Consider the following 18,052-nt stretch of genomic DNA (forward strand, 5'->3'; position numbering starts at 1 on the left):
TACTATCCATGGGTCAGCAGATGACATGTCCTTTCTTTTTCAAGAGCATTCTGAAGACATTTTATTTCTCTCCATCGAGAAGTACAACATATGAAGTCGAATACAGAAACAGGGAGGAAGAGAGCTAGAGAAGGAAGAAGAAAAATAGGAATAAACAGGTTATTTAGTACTTGTTTGGATGGAAATAGAGATATGTTTCACAATTGTTTTTAACCGTGCAGTACATGCTTTTTCACATGTTTCACGATATATAGATAAAAGATCATGGAGAAAAACTGAAGACTCATTAATTGCCGAGAGTGATAATAACAAAACCTTGCTAGCTTCCGAAAAATAAAACTATATTTTTTGACGATAAACATCTTTATTTCAATAGCAAACAGCTAATAGAAGACTTACAGAGTTTAAGGCTATAGAATAAAGTGTCTGCTAAAGCTGGCACTGGGTTACATGTAGATGTAGGCTGTAGAGTATACAGTATTAGAGCAATTACAAGGCAAAGGCTGAGAATCTAGAATTGCTTGCCTAGCTAGCACATCAGCTGTCTAATTTCGTGATTTTTGTATGATTCTTGCATCTCTATGGCCCGTAAAGTTTGTGAACATTTGAGTGAGGTGTTTGATCCTCCACTCCGGTTGTCTAAAAGGAATATGATTGGCTGCATGTTGAAGCGATGAGTGATAATAGAAACAAGCCTCATGGCCCGACACCACTATTTAGCGAACGTTCACTCGAACTGATTTCAGCGAACGATTTTCCGACCAATCATATTTTCTTTTTAGGAAACAATCAATCCCACCTAATACCATTTTAGATAGTACGATGATGTTTCATTCTCTTTCTCTTTTCAAGCAGGCGTTCACGTGGGCCTTATTTTCTTTTCGTACGTCTGACACGCAGCCGGTTTTCCCCAATTCCATTCTCACGGTCGTTCATTAGTTTTCGATCCAACGAACGATCCGACAGCTATACACGTCGGTCGCCCACCCTCCTCCCTCCCACTTCCTTTTCTCTCTCCTCTTGACGTCATCATGAAAAAAGTAAAATATTTATTCCAAAGCACTATAACTTTTGAATGATGTATTTATTTTAAATTCCGTCTACACCGGTGTGTTCAACGTGACAAGACGAACAAAACTAGACCCCACTTCTATATGTTTTGAAGATTTTTATTTTTCTAGTAATAATTTATGTATATTAACTTATAACATATAAGTTATATTGCTAACTTATTTTGTTAAGTTATGCTGCTAACCTATCCTGCTAAGTTGTATTGTATAACTTCTGTTTGTGTATGGTACCTAACTTAGATCATTAACTTATTCTATAGAGTTATGTATGTAACTTGTGTTTTCATGTGTATGCTACCTAATTTATTTGATTAATTTACTGTACAGAGTTATGTATGTAACTTATGTTTTCATGTGTTTGCTATCTAACTTATTTGATTAACTTATTATTCAGAGTTATATTTGTGTTTTTATGTGTATGTTAGATAGCCATTGTATGTTTTCAATTAACTTATGTTTTTTCTTGTTATCAACTTTGTTTTTTACTTGTTATTTTAAATATTAAAATATTTTGCAGATATTCCAAGTGAATACAAATATACTCGATGTCATAATTATAGAGATGCTGAGAATATCATACTTGCAAAAGTTATGAAAGTTATTATATATATGTTTTTTGCAAGTTTTCATCATATTATGGAATTTTTTTTGTAGTATAGATTGTAAAAGTTACTTTTATTTCCTCTCCCACCCCTTTTAAACCCTTGTCCCGTATTCCCGAACGATTAGTTTCTGAAAAGAAAAAAAATGTTGATGAAACATAAGGAGAATATAATTCTCATAACAACTCTCAAAGTTTCAATTACGTATATGTTTTAGTTTGCAAAAAAGAAAAAGTAATATTGTATAACTTTACATGTTTCTTAAAGTTATGTTGGGTACCTCAGCTAGTGTAAGTTATGTGTGCGCTTTTCAAAAAAATATTGACGTGCGTGAGAGCGCAAAAGAGAAAATTGGTTGCGCGTTGGACGTGCGAAAAGAAAATAAGGCACACGCGAACGTCTGTTTGAAAAGAGAAAGATAATGGAACGTCATAGTACTATCCTAAAATGGTATTGCGGGATTGATTGTTTTCTAAAAGGGAAATATGATTGGTCGGAAAATCGTTCGCTGAAATCAATTTGACTGAACGTTCGCTAAATAGTGGTGTCGCCAGTTTTCTCTTTCGTGCTCTCACGCATGTGAATTTTTTAACAAGCGCGCACATAACTTACACAAGCTGAGATGCCCAGGAATAAATTAAACATGCAAAGTTATACAATATTACTTTTTCTTTTTTTGCGAACTAAAACGTGTCGTAATTGAAACTTTGAGAGTTGTTATGAGAGTTATATTCTCTTTATGTTTCATCAACATTTTTCCTTTTTTTTCCAGAAACTAATCATTCGGGAATACAGGACAAGGGTTTTAAAAGGGTGAGAGAGTATACAAAAGAGATTCCATAATATAATGAAAACTTTGCAAAAATCATATATATAATAACTTTCATAACTTCTATAAATATGATATTCTCAGCATCTCTATAATTATGACATCGAGTATATTTGTCTTCACTTGGAATATCTACAAAATATTTTAATATTTAAAAGAACAAGTAAAATTGTAAAACAAAGTTGATAACAAGAAAAAACATAAGTTAATTGAAAACATGCGATGACTATCTAACATACACATAAAAACACAAGTTAAAAATATAACTCTGATTATTAAGTTAATCAAATAAGTTAGATAGCAAATACATAAGTTACACACATAAAGTCTGTACAGTAAATTAATCAAATAAGTTAGGTAGCATACAACATGAAAACACAAGTTACATATATAACTCTATAGAATAAGTCAATGATTCAAGTTAGGTACCATACACATGAAAATAAAAAAACAGATAAACAACTCTGTTATTTAACATAGCACCAAAAGACTATATAGAACAAGTTTGCAACATAACTTAGTTTTCACAAGTTAGCAGTATAACTTAATGACACAAGTTAGTAATATAACTTAATTAATCAAATAAGTTAGGTAGCATACAACATGAAAACACAAGTTACATATATGACTCTATAGAATAAGTTAAGGATCTAAGTTAGGTACCATTTATATAAAAATAAAAAATAGATAAACAACTCTGTTATTTAACATAGCACCAAAAAGACTATATAGAACAAGTTAGTAGCATAACTTAATTTTCACAAGTTGAAGATGGTGACGGAGAAGATGGTGGTGGAGATAGGGATGCTGATTCCGGAGAGGGAGGCGCAGAAGGCTGGACCGTGGGAGATAGCGGGGTGGCGTGGGTGTGGGTTGCTCGCGCTCAACAACCGACCGAAGGGAAAGGGAACTGGAAATAAAATAATACCGAAAAAGAAAGGAGATGAGATGGTCTGATCGTTCGTTCGGATAGAAAACACCGACCGTAGAAATGGAATTGGGGTCATGGCCGCCGCCTCAACCATTAGCACCGATGTGGTTCTTGTCATCCTTGCCTTGAAGCCGTTCTCAATGGGAGTTTTATGACCCAAATTTTAGAAATAGTACATAAGAGTTTCATCTCTATAAAATTCTCTCTATTTCTATAAAACTTTTATCATATCTCTCTTTATCATTAATATAATACCACATCAGCATATTTAATATTCATAAAAGTCTAATAAAATTTCATTAAAACTGGCCTAATGTAAATGGTTTGTGCCGATTGAACCTACACACCTTCCTGCATTTCTAGGTATTTCATGGGAGTGTCGGGAACCACATGCCGTACGTGGCTGCAGAACCACGGCAAAATACCCCCTTCGGGTTGTTTTTATCCAAGGGCTTTTGTGCTTGCAAAATTGACTCTTATTTTCTTACTTAAAAATCCGTCTTATCATCTTCTATTGACAAATAGATGTGCAGTAATCAAGCGTGGTGGACGCGTGATGGAGGCCTATGGAACTAAGCCAGGGCAAAATATCTGATACCCATTATCATCTGTACCCGAATTATCTAAATTTGGACCTGAATTATCTGAACCTGAGGTATCCAATCCTAAATTTGGATAATTCTGATCACCCGAAATTGGTTTAGATAAGTCGGGTAATATCCACCGATATCCAAACTACCCGAACTACCCAAACATTTGTCTATGTCATTGTATTTATCATGTGTTGTAGTTAAACATTAGAACTAAATTTATTATAATATAATTCTCTTTGTTTGAACAAGTGACTGTAATATATTATTCTCTACAAAATGCTATTAAAATTCTATACAAATTGCTGCTAAAATTATATATAAATTACTATTCAAATTTTGTGTAGTTTGTTCTTTTTTGAAAATTCGGATACATCGGAAATACCCAAATCCGAACCTAAATTATCAGTACCTGAAATTATGGATAGTATTTTTTTCAAAATTAATATCAGATAACAGTTTTTATTACCCGAACTTTTAACTACTCGACCCAAAAAAAATCGAGTAACATGGACGCCCAGGCTTATATGGAACTCTAAAGCGAATGCTGAATTAGTGGCAGGCACGTAGCAGTTTGCTTTTGGAAAATTTTCCAGAGACCTTCTACAGGTAGCGAAAGCGATTGGGAGTTGGGACGGGAAGTTAAAAAGAAAAATTGCTATGGAAAAGTAAAAAATAAAATGCAACAAGAGCCGGGCACGTAGCAGTTTGGTTTTACAAAATTTCCACAACGTTGTGGTCAGTTTGATGCGTCTTGAGATGCTCTGGCTCAGAAAACATTTGTACAGGCAGCATGGGAAGGTAAAAATAATTGAAAAAACAATTTGGAAAATTTTCAAAGGCCTAGTTGTACAGGAAGGTGAAAAAAAGTAAAAAGTAGCACAAGGCAGCATGGGAAGGTAAAAAGAATTAAAAAAAACAATTTGGAAAATTTTCAAAGGCCTAGTTATACAGGAAGGTAAAAGAATTAAAAAATAAACATGTGTGGAGGCAGCATGAGAAGGTAAAAAGAATTCAAAGGCCTAGTTGTACAGGAAGGTGAAAAAAAGTAAAAAGTAACACAAGGCAGCATGGGAAGGTAAAAAGAATTGAAAAAACAATTTGGAAAATTTTCAAAGGCCTAGTAACACAAGGCAGCATGGGAAGGTAAAAAGAATTGAAAAAAAATTGGAAAATTTTCAAAGGCCTAGTTATACAGGAAGGTAAAAGAACTAAAAAATAAACATGTGTGGAGGCAGCATGAGAAGTTAGTTGTACAGGAAGGTGAAAAAAGTAAAAAGTAAGACAAAACATTGTGGCTGCTGGGATTCGAGCCCAGGTCTCCACGGCCACAACGTGGAATTCTCACCACTAAACTACAGCCACTTTGGTTGTTTGAACCTATATTTACTTGATTTTGTTCGCTTGCAACCAGCAACCCTCCTGTTCCACAATGCACATCACAATTCACAACCACTGCTAGCAGGGGGAAAAAACCACATCGATTCGTGGAAGCAAGGCAATAAACGAAACAGAGAGAAGAAAAGAAGTTCTCCTGGCTGCGCCTTGAAAGGACTCGTGCCTTGTTTAGTTCTAATTTTTTTTTGCAAAATAAAAACTGTAGCACTTTCGTTTGTATTTGATAAAAATTGTTCAATCATAGACTCAGTAGGCTCAAAAGATTCATCTCGCAAATTACAAGTAAACTGTGTAATTAGTTAATTTTTTATCTATATTTAATGCTTCATGCATGTGCCGCAAGATTCGATGTGATATCTGAAAAGTTTTGTAAATTTTTTTGAGAACTAAACAAAGCTCTAGTCCTGTTTGGCACATCTTAGCTTTACTAGCGAAGTTGTATTTTTTAAAAAGAGCTGAACTGTTAGAAAAAGTTGAACTGTTTTGAAAAAGTTATTTCGCAAACAGCTTTATGCATGGATGAAAGAAAGAAATAGGAGAGAGAGTTAGGATAAATTACTTTTTTTAATTTAATTTCAACTCATGTCTTTAAAAGAGAAGAAGAAAAATAGTTTCATTCATAAAGCTGCTTTGAAAAAGAATGTTTGGCAAAAAAAAAAAAGCTCACAACATGAGCTGTATCAAACGAGCGGGCCTTGTTTAGTTTCAAAAAGATTTTGGATTTCGATACCGTAGCACTTTCGTTTGTTTGGGGTAGACTAACTAGGATCAAAAGATTCGTCTCGCGATTTACAGGCAAACTGTGTAATTAGTTTTTGTTTTCGTCTATATATAAAACTTAATGCATGTGCCGCAAGATTCGATGTAACGAGAAATCTTGAAAACTTTTTGGTTTTTGAGGGCCCTACTCATGATAGTTCTGGTCTGGCATGGAAAGAACACAGATGTTCAAACCATGAAGCTCCATTTTAACTATGAACACTTACGAATTACGAATTCACTTTCCCAACAAACATGAGTAAGCACAAACAAACATATAGACGCGGAGTACAGAAAACATACATTCTCATTGGAATTCATTAACAAGTGGATGTATCACCAACCATTATGAATAGTGCATAATAAGGATTGAGCTGATCCGTTTATTTGTGTTCTGATGGCTCGTTGGAGAAGAAAAAGGAACACCGGCCGCATCATCTAAAACTACAAAGCTGCTCGCCTCAAGCATCCTTGGTTGCGGCGACGTGCGTCTCGTAGGCCAGCTGCGCCGCCAAGAGATCCACGACGGCGGTGCCAACGGACTTGAACACGGTGATCTCGTCGTCGCTGCGTCGCCCCACCACAGTCCCTGCGGCCAGCTCCGACAGCGTGCCCGCCACGTCCTCCCTCCTCAGCACGCCCCTCTGGACCGCGCCCACCAGCTCCCCGGCCTCCTCCATCGCCGCCTCGAAGTCGATGAACACCCTCCCACGGCGCAGCGCGTCGTCGTCGCACTCCCGCATCGCGGGCGTGAACGACCCCACCAGGTCCAGGTGCGCGCTGGGGCGCAGCAGCGCCCCGCGCACGATGGGGTCCCGCGACCCCGTGGCGCAGCTCACGACGTCCGCGGCGGCGACCGCCTCGTCCATGCTGTCCACCTCCTCGACGGCGAGCCCCGGGTGCGACTCGCGGAGCCTGGCGACGAGCGCGGCGGACTTGGCCCTGGTGCGGTTCCAGACGAGGACGCGGGAGATGGACGGGAGCGCGGCCAGGTGCGCCTCCGCGAGGTAGGGCGCGAGCGCGCCGGCGCCCGCGAGCGCGAGGACCTCCGGCGGGCGGGACCGGGAGGCGAGGAGGAGGGAGGCGGCGAGCGCGGAGACGGCGGCCGTGCGGCGCAGCGTGAGCGCGGTGCCGTCGATAGAGGCGAGCGGGACCCCCGTGGCGGCGCTGAAGAGGGAGACGGCGGCGTGCACGGACGGGAGGCGCGGCGCGTTGGACGGGAAGGAGGTGACGGCCTTGAGCGCGAGGTAGGGGAGGGACGGGTGCGCGCACCAGGAGGGCATGAGGAGGAGCGCGGCCGACGGCCCCGCCGTGGGGAGCGGGAAGGAGACGCGCTGCGGGCACTGGATGCAGGTGGAGAGGTCCGGGTGGGCGAGCCCCGCGCGGAGGTGCGGGATCAGGGACGTGAAGGGGAGCAGCGAGTGGAGCGCCGCCGCGTCGATGTAGACGAACGGGTGCGATGGCTCGGCCGCCATGCCTGCTCTGCTCTGCTCCGCTCCGCTCCGCTCCGCCTCCGTTTCGCTGGTGCTGTGGTGGATCGTCGGTTCGCGGATGCGCTTTGGTTGGGGACTGGGAAAGGGTAGGGAAAGGAAGACGAGACTGGTATTAGTGTTGACCGGGTTGACTCGGGAGTCTATTGAGGATTCATATCTTCGGTTCTGATTTTTTTAAAAAATTTTGCTACTTAGTATTTTCGGTTTTATTTAATAATTATTATTTAATTATTGGTTAAGTAGGTTTAAAAAATCATCTCAAGAATTACAAATAAATTATATAATTAATTATTTTTTATTTATATTTAATGTTTTATGTATGTGCTGCAAGATTTAATATGATGAGAGATTTTGAACTTTTTTTTAAATTTTAGGATGCACTAAACAAGGCCTTGGCTCCCTGGAATTTCATCCAAGCAACCAGGTCAAGTAGTCAAGGTGAATTATGCTCAGCAATTTACACGGAATTCCTGCGAAAATGCTTCTGTTTAGACGAGTTGCTGAAAGTTACGTACTGTTCTCCAATTTAGTGTTCAGCAATTTGTTGCCAAACTTTGCTGCCCAATATCTGGCATGACCGGAAAATGTATTACCTCCTCGCGACGAATTCGCTGCTATTGCATTCAGTAGATTGATGAACTGCACTGCGCTGTTAAACTGGGCACAAAACGACTTTCACTCTGCAGTTTGGCAGACCCGGCTTCAGAGATCTCTTCTACATAGCGTGGCTCTTTCAGCTGTTTGTTATGCACCGCAGTAAGTAGGGATTAACGAACCGAGTATTGCGAAAAACATCACAGCTCTTTGACTTTGCAGCATCAGTGCTCACCATTGGAGTATCCATCACTGGATTCACTGCCCAACATCAGCATTAACCAATCCGTCGCCGCATTGTGCACTTTTGCAGCATCACCATTCCGTTCGCCATCTACCTGTAGACTGTAGTGCTATAACATTGCAGGGTACTTTCGGGGAAAAAATTATATGGCCCCGTTTGACTGATAGGATTTTCAAAGGAAAAGTACAGCAATCAAGATTTCTCTAATTTCTACACTGTTTATGCGTTTGGAACGTAGGATCGAGCATATCCCTTCCTATGAAAAGTTTCCTTTGCCTGTGCATTTTGAAGGAAAGAAAAAACATCCGGTCTAAGCTAAGGGAAACTTTCCTGTGACTTGATGCGTGATTGGCTAAGCTTTCCAACACTATTGCCGTGATTTTTTTATCCATTCACGTCATTTGTGTTCTCAAGCTACCAAGTTTATTAGCAAAATAGACACATCATTAGTAGAGATGAAAACGGATCAGATCGGAACGGATAATAGCTTTTCCATATCCTAATCATTTTTTCTTGATCAGATTCGAAGCGGATCGGATATCACACGGATTCGGATACGAATACGGATTTTTAGGATATCGGAAATGGTACGGATTCGAATCGGTATCGGAACGGAAGCGGACTTTTTAAAATCAGATAATATGTGCTTAAGTGTTGTTTTTATGGTGAGAAACAATTCATTAACCGAAGTTATAAGACGGTTGTGCAATACAAAATAATCACCAACAACCACCATTTTGATTTAAGATCTCAAAATTTAATACAAGTTAGCCGTTTGAATTTAAGAGTAGAAAAAATGTGTGAAATAAGTAAATATTCTTAATTAGGCAAAACTTTGTCTTCACTCTTTACCTTGTACTAGTCCTTAGAATTATTTCATTAGACAAGCTTTGCTATAGGCTATAATATAATAATACTTGTGTCATGGGCTAAGCTGACTTATATTCTTTTCACTTGAGCTCCTTAAAATATTCGAATATCCTATTATAAGTGTCGGATAATCCGTGTTCAATTATTGGATAATCCATATCCGTTGGATTTCACCAATCACATATCCTACACCGCATCCGTCTATAATTGGATTCGGATTATCCATATACGCATGGATATTAAAACCATTTATCCATATCCTTAAAATTCGGATTCGGAGCGGAGAATTATCCATACCACTTTCAACCTTAATCATCAGTTAAGTTTAAGTTTATCTGTCGAATTTATGAACCATTCAGTAATATTTTTATCTTACAACAAATCAACGAACAGTACTTTCAGTCATGGCTTTTCAGCCAAATAAATAGGAAACGCTTGACCACAGAAATACGCTTTGGGTAGGGAGCAAGTGCATGGAATATTTTGATTTTCATAAACAATTGGAGTAAAAGGGAGTAGAGAGAGGTAGCTAAAAGTGTGTTTGGTTCGAAGACAAAGTTGGATGGGATATAATGATTCATGGATATTGGGATAAAGATATTCATGATACATGTTTGGTTGGATAGATGAGACGAGCTATTTTTCTGTTTGGATGGATGGATGAAAGTGGATAGGATTAGAATAATTGACTAATTATATATATTATTTAAAAGAACCAATTAGACACTAATAAAAATGCACTAATACTATTTTTGCCATGATAATCACTAATTTAAAATAAATATACTAATTAGCACCACTAATGACCTAATTAGCGTACAAAACATGCACTAATCAATGTATTAGCACTTATCAAAACTAATCCTATTATCATAATTACTAAGTATAATAACATAACACACTAATAATTCTTAATTTATTTACTAACGATAAAGATTTGTTGTAAGAGAAAAATACAACAAATCTTCACAGCAGTTTAAGCGCTTAAACCAATAGACATCCGGCAGTTTAAGCGCCACGGTTTGAGCGCCGGAGTTAAAAATACAACCGTGGCGCTTAAACCAATCTTCACAGCAAACCGTGATGCTTAAACCAATCCGGCAACAACAAAGGTTTAAGCGCTGTGAAGAAACAGAGTTAGAGAAAAATAGCAGTCAATCAGCCAGTTCACACCGCGACATCCGGCAACAACCAACAACAAAGCCATGCATAACGCCGCCGGCACCTCAGCGTGGGTGCAGTGCAGTCCCGAGCACAAAGACGCCAAGCGGCCCCCCGACCGACGCAGCATCCACACCACAGGCAGGCAGATCGCAAACCGTGGCGGAACGTCGGCAACCGACGATACTCGTTGTGATCTCGCCCCATTTCAGAACTCAGCAAGCCATTTCTGGAAGCTGGCCCTGTGCTGTGCTGTGCTTTTTACCGAGGCGAGGCGAGGCGGGCCGTAGCAACTAGCCTAGCCACACGGCGGCGATGGTTTGACACGCAAGGCACCCACCCCAGCTATCGCTGCAGCAGAGCATCAACAGGCAACAGCTCGCATCGGCGTTTCAGCACCGACGTTTCTCCGCGAAGCCGAAGCGAGTTCTGAGCTGAGCACTGATCGACGTGTCCCTTTCCCTCGCCCGAGCAGTACCGCAGGCGCACTGGCTAATTAAAAAGGGAACTCAACTTACAACTAGTAAACCAGAATTTTTCTCGCTATACATTTTTTTAAGACCAAAGGCTTTACCCCTGCTTATATTGAAAGCAAAAAGTAGCTGCTGGGATAACCAGCTTACAAAACAAAGTTCCAACAAAACAACTACAACAGAGTTAAGATAGCTACAGGCACTGAAAAAAGAAAACAGGGAACAACTGGCTATCTCAGTAGTTGATGTGTCGCAAACACCTCAAAAAAACACCTCTAAGGTAACAGCTCCTGAAAACATCTAGCCAACACTGCCCTTCAGACCAACGTAGTCACCACCCCTGAAGTCCTTCCTAAAGCTTCTTCAGGTTGTCCTCCATGATCAGCTTGTCCTTCGGCTTCAGAAAAATTATCCATTGTGACAAAAAAGACCCAAAATTTTGTGAGCAATGGCTTTAGGCGACTTGATCAGGTGATCATTGAAAAGCCAGTCATTTCTAGTCTTCCATAGACACCAAACCACACTGGCTATAATAATAAGGGTTGAGCTATCTCTATTAGTGCCTAGTCCTAGACCAATCATAGTCTCAAGACTTTGAACTGAGGTTGGTCTCTCAGGCCACCTCAAACTGATCCTAACCCAGACCCAAATTACTTGGGTAATAACGCAATTGAAAAAAAGATGGTTCCTAGTTTCGAGCTTGCCACAATACTTGCACTTTTCAGAACCCTTCCATTTCCTAATTTTCATTTGTTCCCTGGTTAGAACTCTATCATGCCATAACATCCATAAAAAGATCTTGATTTTGAGGGGAAGTCTAGACTTCCAGATTTCTGTCATCTAAGATCTATTTGACCACTATTCTTCATGAATCTATACAAGGATTTAGTTGAAAAGTTTCCTGAAGCTTCAAGAGCCCAAACAGCCGTGTCCTCTGACTCAGAAAGTTGAACTAACTCAAGAGTTTCTTGTAGGTCATTCCATTCTGCTACTTCTTCATTGCCTAGTCTCCTTCTCAGATCTAATTCCCATCCCATCTCTTTTAACTTGGATACAGTATCCTCCTGATTCCTGCAGATCCTATATAACCTGGGAAATCTGATCTTGAAAGGGCATTCATCCAGCCATACGTCATGCCAAAATCTGATCCTTTTACCATTACCAAGCTTCCATTTGACACCTCTCTCTTACCATTCTTTGGCTTTTTGAAGTCCTTGCCAAAACTGAAAACATCCTCTGTTTTTGGACTGACAAAAGCTCTTATCATTTAGATATTTTTTCCTTAACACATCTAAGGCCATGCTTTTGTCCCCTCTATCCAACTTAAAGGTCCACTTTGAAAGTAGTACAATGTTCATAGTTCTAGTGTCTACAAAACCTAGCCCCCCAAATTCTTTAGGAACTGCTAGAGCTCCCCACTTGATCATATGATACTTCTTCAAATTACCAACTCCTTCCCAAAAGAACCGGCCTCTAGCTGTGTCCAATCTCTTATGAGTTCCATCATGCAGCCAGTAAAACCCCATAGAGTACATTGGGATGCTAGACAGGCTTGAGTTGATAAGAATGGATCTACCCCCATGTGACAGTTGATCACATTTCCATGTCTCCAATCTATTTTCTACCTTACTAGCTGACACACCAAGTTCTTCCTTGGACAATCTTTTGTAACTAAGGGGGAGACCTAAATACTTCATGGGAAATTGTCCCAACTTGCAGTTGAAGGCATCAGCAATAATAGTTGCATTTACCCCAACTAAACTTTAGATTTATTATAGTTTATTCTCCTTGTGACTAGCCAACTAAACTTTAGATTATGAGATCTAAACAGGACCTTATGAGTATCAGATTGATTGGTTATGTCATCGTTCACTTTAACTGCTACGCATCCCTTTGTTACAAATTATGTAAAAAAAAAGAATCCTTTCATAAGAAAGATTCTTGCATAAATTAAAGGACCCTTTCACTTTATATGCTTTCTCAAAATCTATTTTGATTTACAACAACAATTTGATTGACAAGGTTTAATATTTTTTCTATGATACGAAATTCATGTAAGCTTTCATGGAGAATGACAACTACTCCTATAATGTATCTACTTGACATGAAAGAAGTTTGTGTAATGTTTAATTATTTTATCTGCTACATTCAAAATACATATTTGGCGGAACTGTTTTTTATATGCCAAAACCTTACACTAAAATGAGGCAAGGTTCCTTTATGAAATTCTTCAAACAACGCTATAAGATTGACTTTTGTTATTGTCCAAAAGACTCCTATTAAGTTTCACCTGAAAAAATTCGTTTGCTTACCTCTTTTTCATAGAATGGTTGTATAAAACTATCTCTAACAAATATGACCCAAATAAAGACCCATTAGATGAAGTACGTGGCGTTGTAGCAAAAAAGTCACCTACCTATTTTTTTGGTGTTTTCTTATAGGGGACGCAACGGACAACAGCAGCTTGAGCGATGTGGGGCGCGTAGCGTAAAGCATGCAAGGGCTGCTAGCAGATGTATATTTGGGGTTGCGTCCAGCCTCTTACGCAAACTGCTTCCTTCGTATGCCTACCCTATTGGAAGCTGTTTTTTTTTTCTAAAATAACATGCAAACACACATTTGAGTTTATATATCGTTAGAGCATCTCCAAGAGCTTAAATTTAGTAGTCAAATTCTAATGTTTAGCCATTTTGTAAAATAGATAACTTTTTAAAAAAGAAGAGGTTCACAACAGCCTTGCTATCAGATAGCTAGTGCCAGTGGTTGGCTATATATGGCCAGCGAAAATCAAGAGATAGCAAATTTTCTATTTTAGAAAACCAAATAACATATCTGTTGGAGCCTATTTTTCTACTATAGAAGTTCTAAAAGGCCTTCATAACAAGAATAGCAAAGCTGTTGAAGTTGCTCTTATGCATCACCTATTGGGGATAGTCTCATTTTCAATATCACTTATTTGAGGTATGTCATCAGCTTGTGATTCAATCAAGGATAATTGACTCACCCCTGGTTGATCGAATAAGCCTTTATATATAATATATAATAAATAGCCGTGTGAGATTTAAGAGCTTCAATACCATTAAAAGTTTAGTCCCCTTTCACCACTTGAAAAAAAAATCCACGATTTATGATACCTTCCATTGTCAACCAGTTGGGAGTACCATATATTACAATCCCCTTTCAATAAATTATTTATCCTTTATTTTAATCTTTGGCACCATTTGATTTATTCTTCTCTAAGTAAATGAATTAGCTCTTTTTTAGTGTGTGCCTGAGATCAATGTCATCATGTAGCAAAGGACCTATATTCGCCTTTCTCTGTTAAGATAAATTAGTTAAATTTGAAAATATTTGTGCGTCAAGACAAATTAGTTAGATTTGAAAATGGGAGGGTTCTCAATTTAGACCATCTCCAAGATTGCCTAGATCCCTTCCTAATCCTTGGTTTTTAGTAAGATGAGAAAAAACTCTTTTCAAACAACTCATAATCCATCCTTCTAATCTTTTACAACTTGGAAAAAGTCATCCTATTCTGCCTAAAATTACACGCTTCCAAGTAACACATATCTTCTCTCCTTGAGCGTGTTTGTCAGTCAATCTGGAGGTGAAAGGGTATGAAAAAAATAAAGAGTAAGAAAGGGTTCTTAAATGCAAATGTACACGAAAATATATAAAAAAAGTTTAGGATAATTTTAAAATAGTATAGAATTTCTGATATAAAATTATAATCTATATTTTAGGAGTGAATTATCAAAAACTCTTGGAGATGACTTTCTTTATTTCTTCTAATACTGTTTTAGGAGTTATAAAACTCCATTTTTTCAGGAATAAAATATTATATACTTTTGCAGATGTTCGTAGGTGCTCGCCTTTTTTTCGAATACGGTTGGAGGTGCTAATATGAATTCTACACATAATTCACCGGGAATTCTCCGGCGTCTCAGCCTGTCCACGTCATCGCTGGTACTGTAGCAGCAAAAAAAAAGATAAATGTTTCGCAGGGAAAAAAGGGGAGACGGCCGTCTTCACCTTGGCCTTGTTTAGTTCACCTTGAAAACCAAAAAATTTTCAAGATTCCCCGTCACATCGAATCTTGTGGCACATGCATGAAACATTAAATATAGACAAAAACAAAAACTAATTACACAGTTTAGCTGTAAATCACGAGACGAATCTTTTGATCCTAGTTAGTCTATGATTGGATAATATTTGTCACAAACAAACGAAAGTGCTACAGTACCGAAAACTTTCCACTTTTCGGAACTAAACAAGGCCCTTGTTTCTCTCCGCCCTCCCTCCCAGATTTTCGTCGGTTTGCCATTGATTTCGTTCTCCTTACTTCCTCCGTATGACGCTTCCCTCTTGGTTGCCTCTGATGCCACTGGTGCCCTGATTTTGGTTCCTACCTTCGGTGCCTCGGGTCTCGCGGTGCCGTCCGCCTGGCTGTCGCTTGCAGCTTCCATGGGTGGGCTCGTTGCACGGATTGCGCCGCCGTCTTCCGCCGGGCCTTGGGTGCCTGCGGCCCGGCGTGCCTGCCGTCGTGCCTGGCCGTTGCTTGCGGCCTTCGTGAGTGGGCTCACCAGACGGATTGCGCCGCCGTGTTCCGTCGTTCCAGTTCTCGGGTCGTGCCGGCCCGGCGTGCGTGCTGTTGTCGCTGCGTTCCGTCCTCGTACGGTTTCTGGAAGCGTTGTCTTCTTGTCCCGTCTCTCCGGTGGTGCGGCCAGTGGACAGGTTCCTGTTCTTTCTGCTGGATCGATCTCTTCGTCTATTTATTTCTGGTTTGTGCTCTGCTTCTTCCTAATTTTTTGCTTGTTGTGTGCAATTGATTTCGGATCTATTTGTATACAATGCTTACACAGATCACGCGTGTTTATTGCTCATGCCTGTGTGTTTGGATGTAGCGTGTGAACAAACTGGTTGTTGGACGATTGAATTTGGGGTACCCTGTTATTTTGATGCCATAGTAATATATGTGGATGATACGGGCAAATGAGTATGGGGTAAAGATAAGGCAGTCCTATGTTCATATGAGGCTTAAAAAAAAATCTATCTTCGGTGAAAACCTTTGACTTATTCTTCCTTCCTTTGTTCAGCCTATGATGAAAAATTTATACCCATTGCCAATAACATGATCTGATATCTATTCGCTTGTGAGGGACTAGGCATGTACTAAGCATGTCTTGAGGCTCCAAGTTGATAAACAAATGATGAATGGTACGTTTTTGTGGCTTCAAAAAAAAATCCTATCTTCAATCTTCCCTTCTTCAACCTATGATGAAAAATTTATACCCATTGCTAAAGGATATGATCTGATGTCCATTCGCTTGTGAGGTACTAGGCATGTCTTCAGGCTCCAAGTTGATTAACAGATGATGAATGGTATGTTTCTGAGGCTTCAAAAAAAAAATCCTATTTTCAATGAAAATTAAAAAATAACTTTTGTGCTGCAGTAACAGAAAATTTACATACGTATACTTTTACCAAATGTATCTGCATGGTGTTCAAGTTGAAGGCAGAGTATTTCGATGTCAACAATTCGGTTGTAGGCTCAAATGGACTAAACCAAATATCAGGTATGAAAGGTGACAATGCATCCCCATCTTGATTTTGAAGGATTATTCTATGTGGTAGCTTCATAGTATCTTGGTCATTGTACAGGATTCATAGTATCCTTTTATTTTAGTTTTTTTTATCTCCTATCCTTAAATATTCATTCGGGAAACATAAGAATAGTACTACATACCTAACTATCAGCTAAATAAGCCAGATTGGATTCACACACGCTCAATAGCATCCAAATTTGTTGTGATGCTACAAGCTTGGTGGTTTCCAACACTATATGTAAAACACATTGATAGTTTGTCAACTAAATATAGTTTTGTCCGTATGACATTTCTTGAGGGAGTACAGTGGATTAATTGCTCTACCAACACTAGATGTAATGACATTTGCTTATAGTAATGAGATAGTACCTCATGGAGACACTTACCTAATTCTTATGCATGTATAGAAATAAGAATGTTGTTTTCTGTTATTGCAGAGCATCTCATGATTTATTTCTGCAGCTGAATTGTGTTCTATGGCTTGTGCAGATAAAACATCTAGGGATATCGGACAATGAAATACGATGCAAGGGGAGATGCTACTCGCAAAAACTCAGCTTGTGCTTTATGCTTGTTGTCTGCAGCCTGTTAGCAGCCCACTTACCTGCTGCTGCGAACTGCACTTCACCCTTGCTGAGTTTTAATCCATAGAAAACCATGGTGAGGGTTACACAAATGTGCATATTTCTACTATGGCCTTGTTTAGATACTCCCAAAAACCCAAAACTTTACAAGATTCCCCATCACATCGAATCTTGCGTCACATGCATGGAACATTAAATATAGATAAAAAAGATAACTAATTGCACAGTTTATCTGTAAATCACGAGACGAATCTTTTAAGCTTAGTTGCTTCATGATTGGATAATGTTTGTCAAATAAAAACGAAAATGCTACAGTATCAAAATCCAAAAAATTTTTGGATCTAAACAAGGCCTATATTTTCCTTTTTCAAAAAATTGTTTGATCCATTTTCTGTTGTTTATGTTTGCTAAATGCAGGATACAATACTAGGATTCGAATTTCAGCGCGTCAAAAAGGCAATTTACTATGTTCCAAATGACAGTCTGATATTTAGCAGATGAGTACCAGTTTAACTGTAGTTCCTGTGGTTACTGAAACCTAACTTGCACAGTGGATGCAGAGTGGATAATGACTATAATCTGCCGGTTAGATTTAAAAGTGTTACTGTGTCAGACCAATGGAAGCAGCTCTCCGTATTTATTTGGGTCCATCGAAACACATCATTTATCAGGTGCATGATCATAGCATGCATGCCAAAAAAACCCAGAACACTCCCATTTCAATTTCAAGGCTGGCTTCAGTAAGGTAATAACCTGAACATTTTCAGTTCTGCAATTGGATGATTATAGTTGCGTAACAGTTCCCTAATAAGTCTGCTAGATTTTCTAGGCCGGGGTAAAGTAGCTAATTT

The 18,052-nt window shown here is 39.2% G+C and overlaps 1 protein-coding gene and 1 non-coding gene across 2 annotated transcripts; both read right to left on the bottom strand.

Annotated features, from left to right (window-relative positions):
• On the bottom strand, positions 5,316 to 5,387 carry TRNAH-GUG. Its single transcript has one exon. It is a non-coding gene; the product is annotated as a tRNA-His (tRNA).
• LOC8062612 (delta(1)-pyrroline-2-carboxylate reductase) lies at positions 6,410 to 7,873 on the bottom strand. Its single transcript, XM_002467547.2, has one exon. It carries the CDS (start codon positions 7,652 to 7,654, stop codon positions 6,641 to 6,643), a length of 1,014 nt encoding a protein of 337 aa, XP_002467592.1. The 5' UTR covers positions 7,655 to 7,873; the 3' UTR covers positions 6,410 to 6,640.

This window comes from Sorghum bicolor, chromosome 1 (genome assembly GCF_000003195.3).
Source record: "Sorghum bicolor cultivar BTx623 chromosome 1, Sorghum_bicolor_NCBIv3, whole genome shotgun sequence".
NCBI lineage: Eukaryota > Viridiplantae > Streptophyta > Magnoliopsida > Poales > Poaceae > Sorghum > Sorghum bicolor.

Coding starts and splice junctions, on each gene's coding strand:
- LOC8062612 (XM_002467547.2), bottom strand. CDS start 7,654: ATGGCGGCCGAGCCATCGCACCCGTTCGTCTACATCGACGCGGCGGCG.